The sequence below is a fragment of the Phyllobates terribilis genome, unplaced genomic scaffold, assembly GCF_046119375.1.
Source record: "Phyllobates terribilis strain yellow unplaced genomic scaffold, ASM4611937v1 Scaffold_2__4_contigs__length_985480577, whole genome shotgun sequence".
NCBI classification, from domain to species: Eukaryota; Metazoa; Chordata; class Amphibia; order Anura; family Dendrobatidae; genus Phyllobates; species Phyllobates terribilis.
Window position 1 is genome coordinate 390,258,773 of NW_027362762.1, and position 25,482 is coordinate 390,284,254.

Consider the following 25,482-nt stretch of genomic DNA (forward strand, 5'->3'; position numbering starts at 1 on the left):
ACTTGCTGACCCTTTTTCCTTCACTCTGCGGTCCAGCACACCCCAAACCATCTCGATTGGGTGCAGGTCTGGTGACTGTGGGGGCCAGGTCATCTGGCGTAGCACCCCATTACTCTCCTTCTTGGTCAAATAGCCCTTACACAGCCTGGAGGTGTGTTTGGGGTCATTGTCCTGTTGAAAAATAAATGATGGTCCAACTAAACGCAAACCGGATGGAATAGCATGCCACTGCAAGATGCTGTGGTAGCCATGCTGGTTCAGTATGCCTTCAATTTTGAATAAATCCCCAACAGTGTCACCAGCAAAGCACCCCCACACCATCACACCTCCTCCTCCATGCTTCACGGTGGGAACCAGGCATGTAGAGTCCATCCGTTCACCTTTTCTGCATCGCACAAAGACACGGTGGTTGGAACCAAAGATCTCAAATTTGGACTCATCAGACCAAAGCACAGATTTCCACTGGTCTAATGTCTATTCCTTGTGTTCTTTAGCCCAAACAAGTCTCTTCTGCTTGTTGCCTGTCCTTAGCAGTGGTTTCCTAGCAGCTATTTTACCATGAAGACCTGCTGCACAAAGTCTCCTCTTAACAGTTGTTGAAGAGATGTGTATGCTGCTAGAACTCTGTGTGGCATTGACCTGGTCTCTAATCTGAGCTGCTGTTAACCTGCGATTTCTGAGGCTGGTGACTCGGATAAACTTATCCTCATAAGCAGAGGTGACTCTTGGTCTTCCTTTCCTGGGGCGGTCCTCATGTGAGCCAGTTTCTTTGTAGCGGTTGATGGTTTTTGCAACTGCAATTGGGGACACTTTCAAAGTTTTCCAAATTTTTCACACTGACTGACCTTCATTTCTTAAAGTAATGATGGCCACTCGTTTTTCTTTACTTAGCTGCTTTTTTCTTGCCGTAATACAAATTCTAACAGTCTATTCAGTAGGACTATCATTTGTGTATCCACCAGACTTCTGCACAACACAACTGATGGTCCCAACCCCATTTATAAGGCAAGAAATCCCACTTATTAAACCTAACAGGGCGCACCTGTGAAGTGAAAACCATTTCCGGTGACTACCTCTTGAAGCTCATCAAGAGAATGCCAAGAGTGTGCAAAGCAGTCATCAAAGCAAAAGGTGGCTACTTTGAAGAACCTAGAATATAAGACATATTTTCAGTTGTTTCACACTTTTTTGTTAAGTATATAATTCCACATGTGTTAATTCATAGTTTTGATGCCTTCAGTGTGAATGTACAATTTTCATAGTCATGAAAATACAGAAAAATCTTTAAATGAGAAGGTGTGTCCAAACTTTTGGTCTGTACTGTATATATATACACACTACTCACAAAAAGTTAGGGATATTTGGCTGTCAAGCTAAATTCATGGAAAACGTTTAAAGCTCACACTACAGTGATATTTTATCGTGAAGGTAGGGCATTTAAGTAGAAGCATGTAATGATGATTTCCTCATATCAAACAATTAATAGAAACAAAAGCCAACAACAGTGGTGGGTATAACCCAACAAAAAATGTCAATGTCTTAATAACTTGTCATGTGGCCTTGAGCATCAATTACAGCTTGACAAGGATGTCTCATGCTGTTCACAAGTCCAGCTATTGTCTGCTGAGGCATTGGATCCCACTCTTCTTGAAGGGTGACCGTCAGGTCAATGAGGTTCTGTGGTAGAGAGTTACGAGCCTCTATATGGTGACTCAGCTGATCCCATGGGTTTTCTATGAAAGTGCAGGCCACTCCATTCGGGGTACTTCAGTCTACAGCAGCCGTTCCCTAATGATGCGACCTCGATGAGCTGGAGCATTGTCGTCCATGAAGATGAAATTAGCCCTGTGTTGTTTGTGCAGAGACACAATGACTGGATTAATGATGATATTCAAGTAGTAGGGGGTTATCACTGTACCTTTCACAAAGTGTAGGGCAGTTCTGCATTAACTAGACACACCTGCTAACACTGTAACACTACCACCACCAAAGGCTCATCTGCTGACAACAGTGGCTGATGCATAGCGCTCTCCTTGACATCTCCAAAAGGCACTGTTCACAATGAAGCGGTCAACAGTTTGGGATGTGGCCAAAGAACGTCCACTTCTATGTCTTTTTGTGACCCTTCAAGTCTCTCTGTATCTCTGTTGCAACCTGCTGATGACACTCTGTGACACTCTAAGCTCAGTGGCCACTTCATCTGAGAAAATCCAGCTTGAAGCCTCGCAATGGTGAGCTACTGTTGATCAATTGTTAGGTGTCGTCTTGGTCTCATGAAGTCAAAATGTGAACAGCATGATGAGGAGGACTGTTTAAATACCAATTCTAATTGAACCCTGAAATATATTGGCCGATTCATGGATTAAACACCTGTCGTGAATTTTGCCATTAATTCCCTTGTTAGAGAACAGCAAGTTGTGCAAAACGTGCTGAAACATTGAACAGGTGGAAATGTGTATTCAAAAGTTTAGAGATTTAGATATGGACACGTTAAGTTCACCTGAAAAGGTTAGAATGCATTTTAGGATCATCCTGAAATTTCGCCTGAAAGCCAAATGTCCCTAACTCTTTGTAAGTAGTGTATATTCCATGCATTGGAATTGGATGTGTATATGCTACACATTCACTGGGAAGCGCACAATAATCTGCTTAGTACCGAAAGCAGCCGTGGCCTCGTTCATCAATCATTAGTCAATTGCTTGATTGTTCTAATGATTGAAACCAGTGGAGTGCTAGTTCATGGCAACTTGGTGGCAGTGGTGGGATATCTGCGTGATCCTCCAGCTTTTTCTTGACACAGAGTTCTTAAAAGCTGGTGATTCAAAAAATAAACTCTTGATATGGCATACCTGTTCATTAAAATTCATTCCAAGTGACTACCTGATGAAGCTTGTGAGAATACCATGAGGGTGTAAGCAGTGATCAGAGTAAAAGGGAGGTACTTTAAAGAATCTATGATTTAACACATATTCTGTGTTAAACCTTATGTTTTAGGCAGGCGTGGAAAAATGCTGCATAGTAAGAATACTTTAAAAAATGCAAAGTGAATTAACAAAAGATAAATTGAAATGAAATCACTTTCACAAAGTCAGGGATTTTGTAGGAGTATAGTCAGGTGTATGAGAAACCAATTATACCAAACAAGTGATAATGATCTTCATTTTCTTAGGTAGAGTGGAAACACCATCATTAACTGAAACATTAAATAGTGTGTAGAAGGCTTAAAACTTGGTAAGGAAAGCCAAACTTTGCTACAAAAGTGAGGTTGTGGAGGAAAGTTTCATGTGTCAGATCATAGACCATCTCAAGGCTAAGCACTGCAACAAGACACAAGTTACTTATACTGCATCAGAAAGGACTCTAAAAGGCAAAGATTTCACAGCAGACTGCTATTCAAGCTGTTTTGAAGAATAACCATAAAATGGGCAGCATTGAGGACTGTAGGCGCAGTGGTCCCTATGGCTTAGGGGCACGGATTACAGAACAAAAGGAACAGAACTATTACATTTTATATTTAATCCGGAACGATAGTCAGTGTTTATAAAAAATATACAAAAGATTTTACAGAGGGGACAAAACAATACAGCCTATACAATTACGTAAAATAAAAAGGAATAACGAAAGAAACTTACTACGCCAATCACAGAGATGATTCAGCTTAGCAGATGGAAATACTCTGATTGAAAATGTCCATAAATGTGGATCTTGCCTACACTGATGTATCTTCTGACATAGAACACAGATCATAATTTTCCCTGACCTTTTATCAGCACCTAAGTCACACCCTCGCACCCCCCCTCGATGACTCATAGTAGGGCTGGTAAGGGGATGTGGCTTCAGTGTCAGAAAATTATTATTTTCCCAACATTAACAATATCTTAACTCCTGACGCACACAGAGACCACACATGACATGGCTGTTGTGAGTAACCTGATCACTATTGATTTAAGGCTCATAGGCAGGTGTCACAGTCGTGAGAAAATATGCATATTCTTCCCTGATTAGTCCTGAAATTGAAAATGTATGTCCCATAAATATCGGATCTATACAAACCCCAATATCGCTATCTGGCCCCTGGAGCCGAGCTGGCTACCAAAGATGTTTTGATGAAAAGCAGCTCATCCAGTAGGAGCAATAGTTACTTCTAGGTGTTAAGATTTCCTGCTTCTCTTCCTCCTATAAATATTCCTCACAACAGACATCCTGCTCGGCACTGCAGAGGTCCTCTTCTTGAAAAGAAGATTGAAGCTGGAGCTTCTTGCATTTTAATTAGGATTCCTCACCACACCATAAGTTAACTGGGCAATTCAATTTCAAAGAAACTCTTAGATTACCAGCTCATTTTCCTACTACTGTGTGAGAGAGGATGGGGGGGGTGCCCCCTTCCTGGAGAGGCCTATGCATCTTAATAATAATAATAATAATAATAAATATACAGGTGCTTCTCACAAAATTAGAATATCATCAAAAAGTTAATTTATTTCAGTTCTTCAATTCAAAAAGTGAAACTCATATAGAGTCATTACAAACAGAGTGATCTATTTCAAGTGTTTATTTCTGTTAATATTGATGATTATGGCTTACAGCCAATGAAAACACAAAAGTCATTATCTCAGTAAATTAGAATACTTCATAACAACAGCTTGAAAAATGTTTTTAAAATCCGAAGTGTTGGCCTACTGAAATGTATGTTCGGTAAATGTACTCAATATTTGGCCGGGGCTCCTTTTGCATCAATTACTGAATCAATGCACGAGTTCCAGTCAACAAGCCTTTCATCTCTTCAAAGAACCAGAAGGTCTGACTTGAGTTTGCCAAAGAACACAGACAATGGAAAGAGACAGATCGGTCTACAGTGTTGTGTTCAGAATCCAATTTCACTCTGTTTGGTACTAGTGATGGCAAGCACTATATATACCGACCAATTGGAAAACATAATGATGTAAGGTACCAAACACCTACAGTGAAACATGGTGGTGGCAATGTCATGGTTTGGGGCTGCTTTTATGCATCTGCCATTGGCCCTCTGCATAGAATTGATGGGAATATGAACGCTACCATGTACAAGGATATACTGTATTGGAGAATGTAATGCTGCCACATGGTAAAACCAAAGTAGGCAGGGGATGGAAATTCCAGCAAGACAATAATCCTAAGCACACATCCAATTTAGTCAAAAATTGGTTAGCAAAAGAAAAATGTTAGCCTGTTGCAATGGCCAAGCCAATCACCTGATTTAAACCCTATAGAGCACCTTTGGGATGAGTTAAGGCAATGAGTTGGGGCCCATACTCATAGCAATAAAGATGAATTGTTTGCAGATTAGCAAATGAAATGGAGCAAGATCCCTCAAGATGCCTTGAATACCCTAGTGGCTTCAATGCCCCGTCAGTGTGGTGCAGTAATTAAAGCAAGAGGTTATTCTACAAAATATTAAGTTATGGAATTGTATATAATGAATTACTCTCTATGTTGTGATCAATAAATAGTATATGTAAAACTTTTGGCATTGTTTTCTTTAATTAAATGACCATACCTATATTGAAAAGCATTCTGGTTAAAATTATTCATGCACTTTCAATTCATCATGAGGAAAATGGCATAACTAGACAGAAGTAATCATACTTAAAAAAATGCAAAACTTTTGGATGCTGCTGTGTATATATAAATATATATACAGTACAGACCAAAAGTTTGGACACACCTTCTCATTTAAAGATTTTTCTGTATTTTCATGACTATGAAAATTGTACATTCACACTGAAGGCATCAAAACTACTGTATGAATTAACAGATGTGGAATTATATACTTAACAAAAAAGTGTGACACAACTGAAAATATGTCTTATATTCTAGGTTCTTCAAAGTAGCCACCTTTTGCTTTGATGACTGCTTTGCACACTCTTGGCATTCTCTTGATGAGCTTCAAGAGGTAGACGCCAGAAATGGTCTTCCAACAATCTTGAAGGAGTTCCCAGAGATGCTTAGCACTTGTTGGCCCTTTTGCCTTCACTCTGCGGTCCAGCTCACCCCAAACCATCTCAATTGGGTTCAGGTCTGGTGACTGTGGGGGCCAGGTCATCTGGCGTAGCACCCCATCACTCTCTTCCTTGGTCAAATAGCCCTTACACAGCTTGGAGGTGTGTTTGGGGTCATTGTCCTGTTGAAAAATAAATTATGGTCCAACTAAACGCAAACCGGATGGAATAGCATGCCGCTGCAAGATGCTGTGGTAGCCATGCTGGTTCAGTATGCCTTCAATTTTGAATAAATCCCCAACAGTGTTACCAGCAAAGCACCCCCACACCATCACACCTCCTCCTCCATGCTTCACGGTGGGAACCAGGCATGTAGAGTCCATCCATTCACCTTTTCTGCGTCGCACAAAGACACGGTGGTTGGAACCAAAGATCTCAAATTTGGACTTATCAGACCAAAGCACAGATTTCCACTGGTCTAATGTCCATTCCTTGTGTTCTTTAGCCCAAACAAGTCTCTTCTGCTTGTTGCCTGTCCTTAGCAGTGGTTTCCTAGCAGCAATTTTACCATGAAGGCCTGCTGCACAAAGTCTCCTCTTAACAATTGTTGTAGAGATGTGTCTGCTGCTAGAACTCTGTGTGGCATTAACCTGGTCTCTAATCTGAGCTGCTGTTAACCTGCGATTTCTGAGGCTGGTGACTCTGATAAACTTATCCTCAGAAGCAGAGGTGACTCTTGGTCTTCCTTTCCTGGGGCGGTCCTCATGTGAGCCAGTTTCTTTGTAGCGCTTGATGGTTTTTGCAACTGCACTTGGGGACACTTTCAAAGTTTTCCCAATTTTTCGCACTGACTGACCTTCATTTCTTAAAGTAATGATGGCCACTCGTTTTTCTTTACTTAGAATTTGTATTATGGCAAGAAAAAAGCAGCTAACAGTCTATTCAGTAGGACTATCAGCTGTGTATCCACCAGCCTTCTGCACAACACAACTGATGGTCCCAACCCTATTTATAAGGCAAGAAATCCCACTTCTTAAATCTGACAGGGCACACCTGTGAAGTGAAAACCATTTCCGGTGACTACCTCTTGAAGCTCATCAAGAGAATGCCAAGAGTGTGCAAAGCAGTCATCAAAGCAAAAGGTGGCTATAAAAGGTGACATATTTTCAGTTGTGTCACACTTTTTTGTTAAGTATATAATTCCACATGTGTTAATTCATAGTTTTGATGCCTTCAGTGTGAATGTACAATTTTCATAGTCATGAAAATACAGAAAAATCTTTAAATGAGAAAGTGTGTCCAAACTTTTGGTCTGTACTGTATATATATATATATATATATATATATATATATATATATATATATATATATATAAACAGCCTCCCATCCACTCTTCAGCTCTTCACAAAAATCCAGCCCTTAATATGGCCGATTAACCCCCCTCAGTACATAGTATGCTTACGCATAGTAATTTATACACGCAAACACACTATTTTTTACTTTTTTCAAAATGATTTTTCTGTCTCTGGAATTTTGACTTTTAGATATGTAAAATACCTGTATGAAGACAAAAAATGGAAAACCTACCATGTCTTTAAATGCTCCAATGAAGGCCGCAGTGACAATGCCAAGGAACAGGCCCACAATATTAAGGATGGTGCATGTCCACAGCAGCCGGTATAAATGAACAACATCTTGGCAGCTATTCACACCTACAAATTCATAATAACTGGTGGCCTCATCTGAACTGCCAAAATAAAGAAAGTTTAGTAAAGGGAACAATTTCATTCCAAGTTGCATAAAGCTGTTAGAACAAGATTATTTTATGCAGGTGTATTTATGATCTACTATATATAACTTTCTACTTACATTTTTCTTATACTATTACTTTTACATGGTTGCTGACTATTTTGTTCATGGGGGTAATGTGATAAAACCCCATGCAGTTACAACTCAGCTGCTTTGGTGCTCCTCTCCGGTCACTGTTTACATGATTGTGGCGATGATATACTGCATTGTCACTGAAGCCAGTTACATAAGGTAGATTCTTTTATTATTTTATCATATTTCACTGCCTAGAACATTTGTCAGAAACTCCCAAATTCAATGTGGACATTATTTTTCCTAGATCACTTTGACACTTTAGTATTTAAAAGACACAAATTCACAACATAAATAAACAGTTCCAAAAAACTGCAACACTATCACACTTAAAATTTTATTTTTTGGGGTAAATTGAAGTCTATCCTTAGTAGACATCCTCAAAAGTCACATTAGGAATATAGGGTGAAAACAAATAGCACAATTATAGTCATGTTGTTTAGGAAAATATATCCTCTTACTGATCGCCATAAAGCATCTTGGTGCTGTGTTTTTAGCAATCAAAACAACATCTAACATCTAAACACCTAAAAACATTACAAATCGCAGGAAAACCTTAAGCAAATATTTTATAAAAGCTCATCCGCATGCATTGTACTGCACATCACATTATTTATTAAAAATCTGTGGTTAGGTTCACACCACAATTTTGCTTTACAGCTGAGGTATAGTGTATTTTCTTCAAAATGTAAAAAAATATAGGGCTCGAATCGTCAACTTTTTTTTTCAAGCCACTTTTTTGTCTTGTGGTATTGTTATTTTTATGCCAAATTCTTAAAAATGTTGCACATGGTTCATCAATTTACCACAAAATCAATTTTTGTCTTTTGGTTTTTAGAACAAATAAAATTGAATGTTCAACAAAAATGTCACAAAATTTGTGCAAAATTTTCAGATGTATATAAAATCATGCCAGATAAAAATTTTCACAAAAATGTTGTGACTGTTTTAAAAAATGCTGTTTGATGTGTCAGCTGAAAACATCTGGAAACCCCAAACCCTGCCCACATTAGCGAGAATAAAAAAAATTGTCATATTTTAAAAATTACAAAAAGGAAAATGGGTCGATGCAAAAGTTTGGGCACCCTGCATAGTTAGTACCTAGTGGCACCCCCTTTTGAAAGTATCACATCTTATAAATGCTTTTTGTCGCCAGTTAAGAGTCTTTCATTTCTTGTTTGAGGGAATTTCATCATCTTGGAAAATTCTTCCAGTTCTGTGAGATTCCTGGGTCGTCTTGCATGCACTGCTATTTAGATGTTTAGCCAGTGGCATAACGACCGCGGTCCACTGGGCCCGGAGGGTGAGGGCCGGGGCCCGCCGATGCTAGCAAAAGCCTCAACTGTATGTGCGTCCTCGAAAGCACATACTGTTGAAGTGTATTCTGACGTGCAGGTCCGCATACCTCAATACATACTGCCGGCCAATCAGAGGCCAGCAGCTGACATCACGTGCACGTGACGGGGAGCATGGCAGTGACGTCATGCGCTCGCATTGCACGCCGGAGTCAGCTGCTGGCTTCACAAGAGGAATTGCTGGAGTGCAGGAGCGGTGTGTAGTTATTTATTTTATTTTTTTAAAGTATGGGGTGCATTATACTACTATGAATGACAATGAGGGTGCATTATACTACTATGGATGACAATGGGGGTGCATTATACTTTGTAGCAGTGTTCCCCAACTCCAGTCCTCAAGGCCAACCAACAGATCATGTTTTCAGAATTTTCTTAGTATTGCACAGGTGGTAATTACATCACCTGCACAGGCAATAATTCCATAACCTGTGAAATACTAAGGAAATCCTGAAAACATGATCTGTTGGTGTCCCTTGAGGACTGGAGTTGGGGAACACTGCTTTATAGGATGACTATGGGGTGCATTATACTATGGATGACAATGGGGTGCATCATACTTTATAGGATGACTATGGAGGTGCATTATATTACTATGGATGATTATGGGGGTGCATTATACTTTATGGATGACTGTGGGGTGCATTATACTATGGATGACTATGGGGTGCATCATACTTTATAGGATGACTATGGAGGTGCATTATATTACTATGGATGATTATGGGGGTGCATTATACTTTATGGATGACTATGGGCGTGCATTATACTTTATAGGATGACTATGGGGTGAATTATACTACTATGCATGACTATGTGGGTGCATTATACTTTATGGATGACTATGGGCTGTGCATTATAGTTTATGGAGGACTATGGGCTGTGCATTATACTTTACAGTCTGATTATGGGCTGTGCATTATACCAGAGGTCCCCAACCGCCGGTCCGCGGACCAGGACCGGGCCGTTGGGGTTTTTCAGCCGGTCCGCGGGGAGAGGGGGCCCCTCCAGCCTCCAGCAGGGCCGCCATCACAGTATGGGGCCCGGCCGGTAGGAGCCCCCTCGGAGCCCCCCTCTTGTGCGTCTCTCTCCTCATGGGGCCCCCGGCCGCATGCTAAGCGCCGGGTCCGGGACATCTTAGCGCTGCGCTGCTGCGGCAGCACCTTCATGATTCCCCTGACTTCCGGTCATGTGACGGCGCCGTCACATGGCCGGAAGTCAGGAGAACCTGGTGTCAGCGATTTGGACGAGCGCCAGGATTCTGCAGGGATCGCATGGGGGTAAGTATAACAAGTTTTATTTTTTTTTAAATACAATTAACTAGGAGTGGGGGGAATGGGAGATGCACATGGGGGGAGGGGAGAGATGAGAGATGCACATGGGGGAGGGGAGAGATGAGAGATCCACATGGGGGGGAGGGGAGAGATGAGAGATGCACATGGGGGAGGGGAGAGATGAGAGATCCACATGGGGGGGAGGGGAGAGATGAGAGATGCACATGGGGGAGGGGAGAGATGAGAGATCCACATGGGGGGGAGGGGAGAGATGAGAGATGCACATGGGAGGGAGGAGAGAGATGAGAGATGCACATGGGGGGAGGGGAGAGATGAGAGATGCACATGGGAGGGAGGGGAGAGATGAGAGATGCACGGGGGGGTGAGAGATGCACGGGGGGGTGAGAGATGCACGGGGGGATGAGAGATGCACGGGGGGTGGATGAGAGATGCACGGGGGGGTGAGAGATGCACGGGGGGGATGAGAGATGCACGGGGGGTGGATGAGAGATGCACGGGGGGGTGAGAGATGCACGGGGGGGTGAGAGATGCACGGGGGGGATGAGAGATGCACGGAGGGGATGAGAGATGCACGGAGGGGATGAGAGATGCACGGGGGGTGGATGAGAGATGCACGGAGGGGGATGAGAGATGCACGGAGGGGGATGAGAGATGCACGGAGGGGGATGAGAGATGCACGGAGGGGGATGAGAGATGCACGGGGGTGAGCTGCACATGGGGGGGTGAGAGATGCACATGGGGGGGTTATGTTTACATAACTTTGTTGCCTTATGAAGGGCGGGGGGGGCCCCCAAAAATTTCTTGCACAGGGGCCCACTACAGTCTGTGTCCGCCCCTGGGATGAAGTAAATGCAGCTGAACAGCAGCTGTCAGGACAGCTGCCCTGTCCTGCTGCAGGGCGTGATGGGGCCTCAGTGATGCGGCTCCTGGCACAGCACATTATGTGGGGCTCCTGGCATAGCTCCTGGCGGGGACCTGGTCTACACTATATGATAAGTATGCACTAAACTCCAAATCCCTCCATTACCCCGCCCCCATATGACCAAAGCCCCGCCCACCCCACCCCCTCCTTGCTGGGCCATGGAAAAATGATCTTGCTTCAAGCCGGTCCCTGGTGCAAAAAAGGTTGGGGACCACTGCATTATACTACATGGATGACTGAGCTGTGCAGTATATTATATGGAGGACTATGGGATGCATTATACTGTATGGAGGACTATGGGGGGTGCATTATACTTTTTCTATGGAGCCCCATGATTTCTATGTACGCACATGGTGAGTATAATAGTTTAGTTTCTTCTATACATTAAAGAACAGGGGGGGAATGGGGGACATATACAGTGGAGAGAAAAAGTGTTTGCCCCCTTCCTGATTTCTTATTCTTTTACGTTTATCACACTTAAATGTTTCAGATCACAAAACAAATTTAAAATATTTGACAATCATAACACAAGTAAACACAAAATGCAGTTTTTAAATGAAGGTCTTTATTATTAAGGAAAAATGAGATCCAAACCTACAGGGCCCTGTGTGAAAATGTGAGTGTCCACTAAGCTCAATAACTGGTTGGGCCAACCTTAGCAGCAACAACTGCACTCAAACGTTTGCGATAACTAGCAATGAGACTTTTACAACGCTCTGGAGGAATTTTGGGCCACTCATCTTTGCAAAATTGTTGTATATCAGCACATTGGAGGGTTTCCGAGCATGAACTGCCTTTTAAAGGTCATGCCACTGCATCTCAATTGGATTAAAGTCACGACTTTTACCAGACCACTCCAAAGTCTTAATTTTCTTTTTCTTAAGCCAGAGGTGGACTTGTTGGTGTGTTTTGGATCATTGGCCTGCTGCATAAACCAAGTGCGCTTCAGCTTGAGGTCACGAACAGATGGCCGGACATTTTCCTTCAGGATTTTTTGGTATGCAGCAGAATTCATGGTTCCATTTACCACAGCAAGTCTTCCAGGTCCTGAAGCAGCAAACCAGCCCAAAACCATCACACTACCACCACCTTATTTTACCGCTGGTATGATGTTACTTTCTGAAATGCTGTGTTACTTCCACGCCAGATGTAATGGGACATACACCTTCCAAAAAGTTCAACTTTTGTTTCGTCAGTCTGCAGAGTATTCTCCCAAAAGTCTTGGCAATCATCAAGATATTTTTCTGGCAAAAATGAGACGAGCCTTTATGTTCTTTTTGCTCAGCAGTGGTTTTCATCTTGGAACTCTGCCATGGAAGTCATTTTTCCCCATTTTTCTTATGGTGGAGTCATGAACACTGAACTTAACTGAGGCAAGTGAGGCCTGCAATTCTTTGGATGTTGTTGTGGGGTCTTCTGTGACTTCTTGGATGAGTCGGATGAGTTGTTGCTGCGCTCTTGGGGTAATTTTCTTCGGCCGGGCACTCCTGGGAAGACTGATAGATCTCAATTACTTTGTTTCTCATTTGTTCCTGAATTTCTTTGGATCGCAGCATGATGTCAGTACATAGCAGGGGCACATTTATAATATTATCTCAGCACAGCAACATTTTTTAAAATATCCAATTGTGGAACTTACTTTTATTCCAAGATATCTTGATTAAAATGTACTCTGTGGGACAACCCCTATAAACCTGGGAAGCCACATAAAATAAATATCTAGCTGCCAGCATTTGGCAAAATAAAATCACTGCAAAAATTCCATGAAAACATACCAAAAAATATGGTGTTTTTTTTTAGGTGGCAACAAGCCACTAAACCTAGGCTGAGACTACACAATGATTTTGGCCACAATACACGTCGCACGTCCAAAGATCTCATTGTGCTGCTGCTACACTGCATTGTATTATAAGTGGATGAAATAATGAAGGTTGAAAAAAAATCAAAGTATTTTTTTTTCTACGTGAATGTCATTGTCAAGCGACCACATTCACTAACATTAGGGTGCATTCTAAAAGCAGCACAATGTGAAGTTTAGCCACATGAAATTTGTCACAGCACATGTCATTGTGTAGCCCCTGACCAATATTATGCACCTCCCTGCAGTATATAGCCTGAAAAGCAATTCATTGACAGCATTTTACTAATGAGTCATTGCAATAAATAGAATTTTACATTTATCACACCATTCCAGCACTATGCACATGTCACACAAAACAGCACACATTACACAAGCACAGCAGACATCACACAAACAGCACATGTGATACACCAAGCAAACGTTACATAAGTATAGTACACCCTTCAGACAAGCACCATGCTCACATCATACCATTGCAGTGCACCTTACACAAATGACGCGCTCCCTGGGCCGCGTGTGTGAGGGGATACCCGGAACCGGACCCGCTGTGGATGCTGGGGGTTGTAGTCCTTGCGTGGCGGGGACCCGGTCCTGTGGCTCAGGGTGGTCAACCCAAATGGCAGTCTATATGCTGAATATCCGACTACGCCACCCGTGGATTGCGGTCAGAGTGAACCGCCGCTGCAGGGCAGACCGCTGAGGCTGGTGTTGTGGGTGCAGCAGAGGAAAGTATAACTCCCCACGGGAGGAGTATAGCCTCAGGGCAGCAAGATGTTGGGGGTGATGGTGCGTGGGAGCAGCAGTAACGACACAGAGTCCTGTAATGCAGTCCAGGGTATTTACTCACAGTTCTTTATCCACGTTACTACAGCTGGTCATAACCTCCCACGTCGCACTGTGTTCACCAGGTGAGAGGCTCGGCCTACTCCCAGATAACTTTGGAGCGTTTCACAGGGCCCCCTTTGTGTGTCCTTTCTCTGGCCTGTCATACCCCGCCAGTGACCTCGCTTCTGTCCGGCTGCCTCGGGCCTTCTCTGGTAAACTTGGCGCCAGTTTCCCTGACCCTATGTGGTGCCTTCCTAGTGGGTGTAGCGAGGGGCTGCGCCACATAAAATGTCACAGCCTCCGGTTTCTAGCTGAGGGTAGTTCCCCGCCTCTACTAGTTTCGGGGACCGATCTCCCCCTTTGGCCTGACCCTTCTTCGCAGGAAGATTCAGGCGTGCGGTGGCGACTCGCCGGTCCACACCCCTGGGGTCCCTTCGTTCCTTGTTCCTGGAGCCTCCTCCGCTCCTCTTCCTTCCTTCTCCTTCCTTCTCCTTCCTTCTCCTTCCTCCAGGCTCCGGCCGCCCTCTCCGGCCTGCCTGCGGAGCAGAGCCCATGCAGAGCCTCTGCTCCCAGCCTCCTCCTCTCCCAACTACTGAACCGACTGACTTCACACTGACTTCTCCCAGAACTAAGATGGTGCCCACCTTTTATACCTCCCTCTAGGTGCACCCAGGAACTGCCCTCTCCCTCCTATGCACTACAGGGTTCCCCCTTTCTCTGTGTTCCCTCCCCCCACTCCAGCCAGGCACAAGGACTGTCGTGCTCTACTTGGAGCATATCTGTCGCCCTGCCCCCCGGAAATGTGGTGTAATGCATGCAGGTGTCGGAGTCCTGATCCACACTCCATCCTTACCTGGAAGTGAGATATCGCACATCTGGTTGAGATGCAATACCTCTGTAGCGACCGAACCCGCGGGGCGCTACATTCCCCCATGGTAAATCACAGCACGTCCGCGGGCTGGAACAGAGCAAAAAACAGTACAAATTAGGACGTGCAAAATTATTTTTATTTTTTTCAATTGCCAACTGCATATCACTTCCCTTTATGGGAAACATTTTCTCTTTTCACCAATATATAAAACATTCTTTTCTAGTAGAAAACATATAAAACATCATCAGCAACATATCAACGGCAAAGTCTCTTTTCAACAGGTCACAGTTCTCTCCGCGACCAGGTGTCCATTCTTCTTAAAGTGCAAACTTGGCAAAACTTTTGAACATGAGGGACCCATTCACAAACCCTCAGCGTAGGCCCGGGGCGTGGCTGCAGGGCATAGGTGATCCGGCTGTTGGACCACGTCTTCTGCCACGCCAAACGGGTTTTTGTTTTGAGGTCTGTTGTTGCAATATTTATAAAACCAATAGAGGGCACTTTAGGAAGTGCAACTATTTACATGGATTGGCTGCTCCCAGTCCTCAGCCGGATAGTTCACAGAAAGTTGGCTGCTCCCAGTCCTCAGCCGGATATTATTGATCCATCTCCGGGTAACTTTAATCAAACAAATGAACAACAACCCTTAACCGGGTAAACTTCTGTAATCCTTAAAACGGCGTGTCCATTAACTCTTCACCCTGGCGGGTAACTATTAACAATTAGGCTGTCGCTCATTAGTAGCGATGTCCTGCTTGTTGACTCTCCTCCTCTTCACCGTACTCTTCAGACCCGTCCGGGTCCTCTGGGTAGTAGTGTTCAAGGTAGTGCTCTTCTTCTACCCGCTGGACATTGAGGGCGTACCACCCTCACAGGCCTCGATGTCGGGTGTAGGACACCAAGTCCCCCGGATACAGATCCCGTCCCCGGTGACCCTCAGGCAGGTGGCTCTCCACGTCCCTCCTATTTACAAAGAGGTCCGTATCTGTGGTGGGGTCCCGGATGAACACCCATCCCTTCTCCTGATGGAACTTTACCACGGTCCCAGTAATTTTAGGACCGCGTGCAGCTTGGGGGTTTCAGCGGGTCCGCGTCTTCTCCTCTGCGCTCCGGGCCTGCAGCTGCTCCCTCTTCTGGCGCCGGGCCTGCTCCTCCTTCTCTAGCTGCCTGATTTCCCGCTGGCAGAACTCCTGCCTGCGAGCTGCGGCCGCCCGCTTCTCCTGCGAAAACCCCATCAGGTCCTCCCCGGTCTGGTCCCACTCGATCTGGACCTCTTCCTCCGGGAGCTGGGGGATGGCGACTGGCTGTGGAACGGGCAGGAGAGGAGCAAGCGGGGCCTCGGCCTCTGCGGACAGGTTCTTCCGCTGACGAAGGTGAACCCATCCATCTGGTAAGGGGACCGGCTCTCCATCGGGTCTGGCGAGCTGGCTGTACAGGTCGGTCCCTAGGGGTGGCAGTGTCGGGACCGGGGGCGCACACTGCTGGAAGGCGCCTGGGGAGGTCAGGCCTTGCGACCGGGCCTGGAGCGGGCCGCTTCCGACCGCACATGGGGTCAGGGGGAACGGCCTCGGGCTTGATCCGGCGACGGTGCTCACGGCTTGGGGCCTGTGTGCCGGCGGCGGGAGTGGGGGAGGCGCAGCGACTACCAGGACGTCTGGCTCCGCGACGGGGTCCAGAGGCAGGTTGGTAGCATCAGGCCTGGTGGCAGGGGTGTCCCCCTTACCTGCTTCCAGGGCTGCGCTGCTCTCAGCTTCCGGCCTCCACTCCTCGTCCTCAGGGGCTGGCTCGCTGGCCGGTGCTGGTGGCGTCCCGTGCTGCAGGGCCGCGACCCGCCGGGCCATCTCTTCCCTCCATTCCGCTACAGCTTCCCGCTGCGCCTGGACCATCCTCCGGTCCAGATCCTCCAGCGCAGTTCGAAGGAACTCCGGGTCTTCTCCAGGGAGCTGAGCCATCAGCTCCCTGAGGCTGTACGGGGCCGCGATGGCCTGCAGCAAGCCACCCGTCAGGGTGCTGGAGTCGGTGCTGCTCGCCATCTCTGGGTGTGGTCTGCCAAGACTGATCCAAACCAGACCCTGCCCCCCGGTATTCTTCTCCTTCCGCCCCTGTTGGGGGTGGTCCCGGGGCAACCTGCTGACAATCACTCTCAGGGGCAGCCCCCCCCCACATTGATGGACATCTCTACAGCCGCACTCAAGGCTGTTGGGGGTGGGCTCCTTCTTTGGTGCCATTCTGGGACCTGGCACACAATTGGAGGTGGCTTCTTGTTGTCTTTTGGCACGCACATTATGGCGTCCGTTCTGCTGGGGCGGGTGCCATATTCAATACAGTAAAACAGTCTTTATTCAGGCACGCAGTACCCGGTGGTTGCGGGCACGAAACCCTGCCGACTACGCCAAAAGTTGATGCGCCCCCTGGAACCGGACCCGTTGTGGATGCTGGGGGTTGTAGTCCTTGCGTGGCGGGGACCCGGTCCCGTGGCTCAGGGTGGTCAACCCAAATGGCAGTCTATATGCTGAATGTCCGACTACGCCACCCGTGGATTGCGGTCAGAGTGAACCGCCGCTGCAGGGCAGACCGCTGAGGCTGGTGTTGTGGGTGCAGCAGAGCATAGTATAACTCCCCACGGGAGGAGTATAGCCTCAGGGCAGCAAGTGCGGATGTTGGGGGTGATGGTGCGTGGGAGCAGCAGTAACGACACAGAGTCCTGTAATGCAGTCCAGGGTATTTACTCACAGTTCTTTATCCACGTTACTACAGCTGGTCATAACCTCCCACGTCGCACTGTGTTCACCAGGTGAGGGGCTCGGCCTACTCCCAGATAACTTTGGAGCGTTTCACAGGACCCCCTTTGTGTGCCTTTCTCTGGCCTGTCATACCCCACCAGTGACCTCGCTTCTGTCCGGCTGCCTCGGGCTTTCTCTGGTAAACTTGGCGCCAGTTTCCCTGACCCTATGTGGTGCCTTCCTAGCGGGTGTAGCGAGAGTCTGCGCCACATAAAATGTCACAGCCTCCGGTTTCTAGCTGAGGGTAGTTCCCCGCCTCCATTAGTTTCGGGGACCGGTCTCCCCCTTTGGCCTGACCCTTCTACGCAGGTAGATTTGGGTGTGCGGTGGCGACTCGCCGGTCCACACCCCTGGGGTCCCTTCGTTCCTTGTTCCTGGGGCCTCCTCCGCTCCTCTTCCTTCCTTCACCTTCCTTCTCCTTCCTTCTGCTTCCTCCAGGCTCCGGCCGCCCTCTCCGGCCTGCCTGCGGAGCAGAGCCCATGCAGAGCCTCTGCTCCCAGCCTCCTCCTCTCCCAACTACTGAACCGACTGACTTCACATTGACTTCTCCCAGAACTAAGATGGTGCCCACCTTTTATACCTCCCTCTAGGTGCACCCAGAAACTGCCCTCTCCTTCCTATGCACTACAGGGTTCCCCCTTCCTCGGTGTTCCCTCCCCCACTCCAGCCAGGGACAGGGACTGTCGTGCTCTACTTGGAGCATATCGGTCGCCCTGCCTCCCGGAAATGTGGTGTAATGCATGCAGGTGTCGGGGTCCTGATCCACACTCCATCCTTACCTGGAAGTGAGATATCGCACATCTGGTTGAGATGCAATGCTTCTGTAGCGACCGAACCCGCGGGGCGCTACACAAACATTATACCCAGGGCACACAACCAGAGTGCATGTGTTACACAAACACTATGCACAAGTCACATAAGCACAATGCACAAATCCCACAAGTGCTATGCCTAAGTCATACAAAAAAGAGCAAATGTCAGACAAGCACATCACAAAAAAACAGCAAAAATGTCACAAAAATACAAAGTCACACAGGCACAGTGAAAATGTCACCCAAGCGCAAAGCACATGTCACACAAACACAGAGAATACATCACATAAACACTACGCACAACTCACACAAGCACAATGCACACATCACACAAGTTTAGAGGAAATGTCAAAAAAACACAGTGCACCCTTAAAGGAAATCTGTCACCGCTTGGCACTTATCTGACCTCTAATATGGGCATACAGGTGATAGAAATGTAAATCTATTCCTACCTGTATCCCTCATATTAGAGGTCTGGTTGCTGTGAAATGTATTTTTATTCAATAAAGTTTCTGATGCTTGCAGGCCCGGGGACTGGAAGAAATACCCGCCTTCTGTGTGAATTCCAATATTTCCCCCCTCCCCTGCATGTCACAGTGTCTGGATTTGGCTGCTGCAACTGCACATCACAGGGCTGGATTTGGCTCCTGCAACTGCACATCACAGGCTACTGTGACATGCAGGGGAGGGGGGAAACATTATAATTCACACAGGAGGCAGGGATTTCTTCCAGTCCTCAGGATGGGAACACATCAGAAACTTGTATGAATAAAAGGACATTTCACAGCAACACAACCTCTAATATGAGGCATACAGGTAAGTATAGATTTACATTTCTATCAACTGTATGCCCATATTAGAGGTAAGATAAGTGCCAGGGGGTGACAGATTCCCTTTAACACAAGCACAGCACACATGCATTGTGCATGTGTTACAAATGCACAGAAGAAACTTCACATAAGCACAGTGAAGACATCATACAAACACTTAGTACACATACCACAAGCACTATGCCCACGTCACACAAGCATGATGCCCACATCACAAAAGTATAGAGCAAAAGTCACACAAGCACAGTGCACTTCAGACAGGCGCAGCACACATTTTTAACAAGTGCAAACGCACATGTCACACAATCACAGCACAAATATCACACAATCACTTTGCCCCAAGTACAAAGAAAATAGCGTTATCTGCCGTGACAGGTGCCATTTAATGAATTTCTCTCATCTTACACCAGCACACTTTTCATCAAGACTGGTCTCAATGTTTACAGCCCTTGCTCCGGCACTATGAGGTTTAGAAACTAGAGTTGAGCAAAAATGTCTAGCTTATCTGGTCAATCGTCCAGTCTGGTCCTCTGTGGCAGAAGGACCTGGACTGTCTTCACTTGCGCGGCCAGTATCCTGGGTGCCTATGGCATTTACTTGACCACACAACTTCATCATGTCACATGAGGCTTAGTTACCAGGCCTCATGTGACGGCATGATGTCTTAGGACCCAGTAAACAGCAGAGGCACCCAGGATGCCCGGCGATGGCAGCCGCAGAATAAAACCTGCCCTAGTTCAGCTGCCTAAGAAAACCGGACTGGACGCTAAACCACTGCAGCACGAAACTTTTTCCTCAACACGTGTATAAGCTCTTTCTATAGACATAGAATGAGTAAAAACTTAGCGTGATTGAATATTGCATGTAGTTCAAACAAGAGAAAGAGAACATGTCTTCCAGTCTGGAAAAAGTCTTCTTGCATCTTGCACAGTGTTGTGAGTATCAGCTGTTATGATGTTTTGCATTATTAATTACTGCTTATTACATTTTCTAAAACCGTTAAACAAGGTAACCCATTGTGTGCTGCAAAAGAACTTGTAGGAAAGGTCCAATATATGATATGAACAAATAGGGAAAAAAGGTTAGAAGTGTTCAAAAACTGATGGGACAACAGATTTCTTCATTCCATTCCTGCAATACTATAATTAAGTAATAATTCTGGATTACATTAATTTGAGGTGAAATTATTGGCTTGCTCAATAGTTATCACACCTACTCCTGAAAACCTATTGTTACAGGGCATTCACGCACTGGAAAATTTTGTCTTTTCTTAGCAGTTAAATCCGTGACAGAAATTGAAGCCTGGCCTTTGCGATTTTGCCACTGATTTGGAGTTTGAACTGCCATGGGTCTGCATGCAGATTTAGTTACCCACTGAGGTTCTTGCATAGAAACTGTATAATTGACAATGTCACTCATTACTGTGATTGAAAGGGCAAAAAGAAGAGAGAGTCTCTTTCTTTAGTCCATATTGAAATACAAAGCAATAAGCTTACTAATCTACAATGAGCATGGCTGGGATATAGTGTTGAGCGAGTATGTTATATTAACCCTTTCGCCGCATATGCTCTGGCCGAGCTCCGAGTATTTACAGCTGCTCGGTGATATGGTTGAATCGTTCCCGTGTGCATGATTTGCGACTGTTTGACAGTTTTATTACATGGGAGGAATGTCTATTTCTTACACATTCCTCACATGTAATAAAGCTGTCAAACAGTTGCAAATCATGCACACGAGAGCGATTCAACCATATGACCGAGCAGCTGTAAATACTCGGAGCTCGGCCAGAGCGTACTCGGACAGAACATACTCACTCAACCCTACCGGGATATCAAACACCTCTCAGTGGATGTGGGCTGCTGCTCCTGATGGCTGAAAACACTTGTCTCTGCAGCCGTCAGGGCAAAATGTGAAATAAGAACAATAAGCTTGGGTGCTGCTCCTGACAAAAAACATGGGGGAGATTATAAATATAGACATTTATTAATAAAAGGGTTGTAAAACAACACATTTCGGCAGAGGATTTGCACATTCATGAGGTTTGATACAATGTCCATGAGCAGCACAATAGCCTGATAATCTCTAGCTTATTGTTCTTATTACTGGGGCTTTCACATTCATGTCGATATGAAACCTAATTCAGATTTGAATGAATAACAATGTGAGGCATTTTATGGATGGTTTCTCAAAATTTACGTTTGCAATTTACAATACCCTTACTTTTTGTAGACTAATAAAAAAAAATTTCATACTTGTCACAGTCATAGAGGTCACAGCAATAGCACGTGTGAGTCCGAATTCTGAGTTGACATCGGCTACTTCCAGTAGAGCAAGTCACCTGTAAAGGACAACAATTAAAACTATAGTTTGATGACTATTCCCAACAAAATAGTGATATATTAAGAATCTACAACTATACAATTACCTTAAAGGGAATCTTTCACCTGAGTCATGCTGCGGCCTGGCTGCACAATTGCATCTATGCACAAGAGGAAATCGACTTTAAAGATCCTTTGTACTTTAAACCTCTTCCCAGCACTGCTAGTTGTGATTGACAGATCTTTCACTATTTACAAATAAGGGAGAGACCTGTCAATCACCTGCTGCAGAGCTGGTAAGAGACAGTTGGAGTGGAGCCGGACTAATCTCACCTCTGGCTTTCTTTCCCAGCTTGATCTTCAAAGTATATTTTCTATGAAATATACCTGGCTGTTATTCATGCTGCCCACAGTTTGGATCAGATGACAAGTTCCTTTTAGCCTGGTATTAATGATTTTGAAGCTGAAGTCCACACAAAGCCCAAAAATACAAATGGGCCAATTTTACAAGAGAATCTTAGTCCAACAGAAAGTCTGATCACCTGAACTAACAGCATAATAGGTCCTTAGGAACCTGATGTATAATGAATGATTAGATTGTCCTTTTAGAGGCTGACACAGGGACAATTAAAACAGTACTCTGCCTCTAACACCTTACTATTTCTCATCGTGCTGGACGTATGCAAGCATGAGCTTTGGCAGTCATAGCAGCTGGTTTGTGGCACAGATGTTTAGGGTGCTAATTCAATTGCATGAACGTTGCTACTTGTGAGAATGAGCCGCACAATGATAGAAGTGAATGATATGTTATTAGCCCAGAAATCTGGACTATTTAAAAAAGGGTTGTAAACTGGAGAAAAAAGAAGTATACGATATATAGAAAAAACATATACAATTTTATTGAAAAGCTGACATGACATACAAATGTAAATGTAAAAAAACAAGACAATAGTAGGGAAATTGCATATCCTGCACATTTAGTAAAGTGCCAAAGTGCATACGAGTAAAAGATAACCCTTAAATTCCTATTTGGATTGTATGGAAAAATAGCATTAAGGCAGTGTACTATTAGAGATAACCCTTGGTAAATGAGGGCTCAAAGCGCCAAAAGCCATATACCTGTATCTAACTAACATCAAGTGGCCAGTGGTAATAATGGCATCCCGAACAGATCTTACCAGGGTATATGCAGGTGAGAGAAAAACCAGGAGGGGAGAAAAACAGAAAACAGAAGCAGTAAAAACTGGAGCATTTTCATGTAAATTGTTGCATCCAGTTATAGAATAATTTGTGTTTAAAACTCTGGTTAAGTCTCGTTAAAAAAGGGTCATGTTTTTTTTTGGAGAGGGTCATTGATTAGCTGTAAAGGATGTGTGGCTTAAGAAGCACTAATGTGTGCCAAACTTTTAGAGACTAGAGATAGTACCAGGAATACAACTTTAATTTAGTATTTTTACAAGTGATCTTACTTCTGTCTGTTGCGCATCATAAGCAAGTCCTGATCCACTTGCATAGAATTTGCATCTTCCTGAGTACAAAGGTCTTGGTTCCTTAAAAAAAAGAAGTCAATCAAATATGTAGATCAAACGTCTTAAACATCTTAAATGTTCTACATTTTATAACAATTTTTTTAACTGGCAGTAATAAAACAGAAGGGTTCAGAATTGTGAAATATAACTGTTTGAATCTGCAAAGAGAAGATGGAAAAATTGACAGTAAAGTAATGTTCTCACATAGCCTACACACGTTACTTTTATTCATCATTTCAATAAACTTTGTAAATGTTAGTCTACAACTGGACTCTCAAGTTTTCAATTTCCTGAAAAGAAACCACCAATGTTGTCAACTATCACTGTTTCCTTTTCTTCCACATTATGATCATGTTGAAAGAACACTTGCATCAATGGTTATATTGCAGACTCATAATTATACAAAGAGGATCATGAAAAAAAATTAAAAATGTGTTCATTTTTATAGTCATAGCACCTGCTGGTTTATATAATTGTTATAATAAAAAAGTGATGTAGTTTCCAGCTGTCACACCCAGGTGCTAAATGTCAGAAAATAGAAAACTAATCAAATTAAGGTATCAACTTTGCTTTGGGAAGCTCTTTTTCAGATAACTGCCCCCCAAAACAAGCTCATGATATAGACAATATAGACACAGTTGCTGAAAAGCCTCTAACACCAGTTGTGATGAAAGAATTACAGGATGCCCACTGAAATCAACTGCCATGTTTTCAATGGGCACCTATTGCCCTCTAAGAGAAACATGGTGTGAGCAGCCTTTTCTTACCTCAGCACCCCTTATATCTCCATTATTAGATTAGAAAGGCAGAATGGACAGAAGTGTATGCAGCCTCTTCTTACCTCAGCACCTCTGGTATCTCCACTATTAGATCAGAAAGACATGGTTGGAAGCAGTGTGAGCAACCTCTTTTTACCTCAGCACCCCTTATATCTCCATTATTAGATTAGAAAGGCAGAATGGACAGAAATGTATGCAGCCTCTTCTTACCTCAGCACCTCTGGTATCTCCACTATTAGATCAGAAAGACATGGTTGGAAGCAGTGTGAGCAACCTCTTTTTACCTCAGCACCCCTGGTATCTCCAGTATTAGATCAGAAATACAAGGTAAGCAGCAGTGTGAACTGCCTCTACTTACCTCAGCGGCCACAGTATCTCCAGTATTAGATCATAAAGACAGAGTGAACCGCAGTGTGAACAGCCTCTTCTTATCTGAACACCCCTGATATCTCCAGTATTCAATCAGAAAGACAAAGTGGGCAGCAGTGTAAGTTGACTCTTCTTACCTCAGCAATCCTGGCATCTCCAAAATTCGATTAGAATTACCTCAGCACCACAGGTATCACCAGAATTAGATAAGAAAGACAGTTTGGACAGCAGTATTAGCAGCCTCTTCTTACATGAACACCCCTGGTATCTTAAGATTTAGATCAGAAAGACAGGGTGGAAAGCAGTGTGAGCATGCTTTTCTTAGCAAAGCAACATTGGTATCTCCAGAATTAGATCAGAAAAACAGTGTGGATAGCAGTATGAGCAGCCTCTTCTTACCTCAATACCTCTGGTATCTCCAGTGTTCTATCAGAAAGACAGGGTAGAAAGTAGTGTGAGCAGCCTCTTCTTACCTCAGCACCCACGATATCTCCAGAATTTGATGGGAAAGACATGGTGGACATCAGTATAAGCAGCCTCTTTTTACCTCGATACTCCTGGTATCTCCAGTATTAGATCATAATATCCAGTAGAAGCATATCTCACTTCACAGCTTTCTATTGCACCTGCTCATAGGCCCCTATCCTAAAATTCTAGGTCTTCCAGGATGGTAGCAATTCTAATTCTATAGTGATTACCTCCCTAGACAAAATAATTGTTATTGGCTAATTAAAGGTATTTAAGAATGTTTTTGTAATATTTATAATGACATTTCCTTTAATTAATTTTTTTTCTATTACTTTCTATTACCTGATAACCGCTAAATGCAATTGGTGAAATATGCATTCAATATTATAATAATAAATTAGTAATTACTAAAAGCCTTATGACATTAATATGTGCCAAAATAATAATGTGACAATTATTTGTTAATATTTTAATACTAAGCTCAGATATGATTGCTTGACATTACAATACTTGTCAAATGTCACGGTTTTGTGAGGACAGTCCCACAATCATAAAAAACTTGCAGCCAAAAGTGGCCTTTTGTGTGATGTTCCCAGGAATTACAGGCTC

The 25,482-nt window shown here is 44.4% G+C and overlaps 1 protein-coding gene across 1 annotated transcript in view; it reads right to left on the bottom strand.

The window, feature by feature from the left end:
- Nucleotides 1-25,482, bottom strand: part of TMEM255B (transmembrane protein 255B) — a 163,890-nt gene that overhangs the window by 48,926 nt on the left and 89,482 nt on the right. Inside the window, exons 5-7 of the mRNA XM_073670528.1 lie at nt 23,198-23,278; nt 21,663-21,748; nt 7,566-7,725 (exon numbers count right to left, since the gene is read on the bottom strand). Of these exons, the coding sequence (XP_073526629.1) occupies nt 7,566-7,725; nt 21,663-21,748; nt 23,198-23,278 (327 nt within the window). The remainder of the gene's footprint in view (nt 1-7,565; nt 7,726-21,662; nt 21,749-23,197; nt 23,279-25,482) is intronic.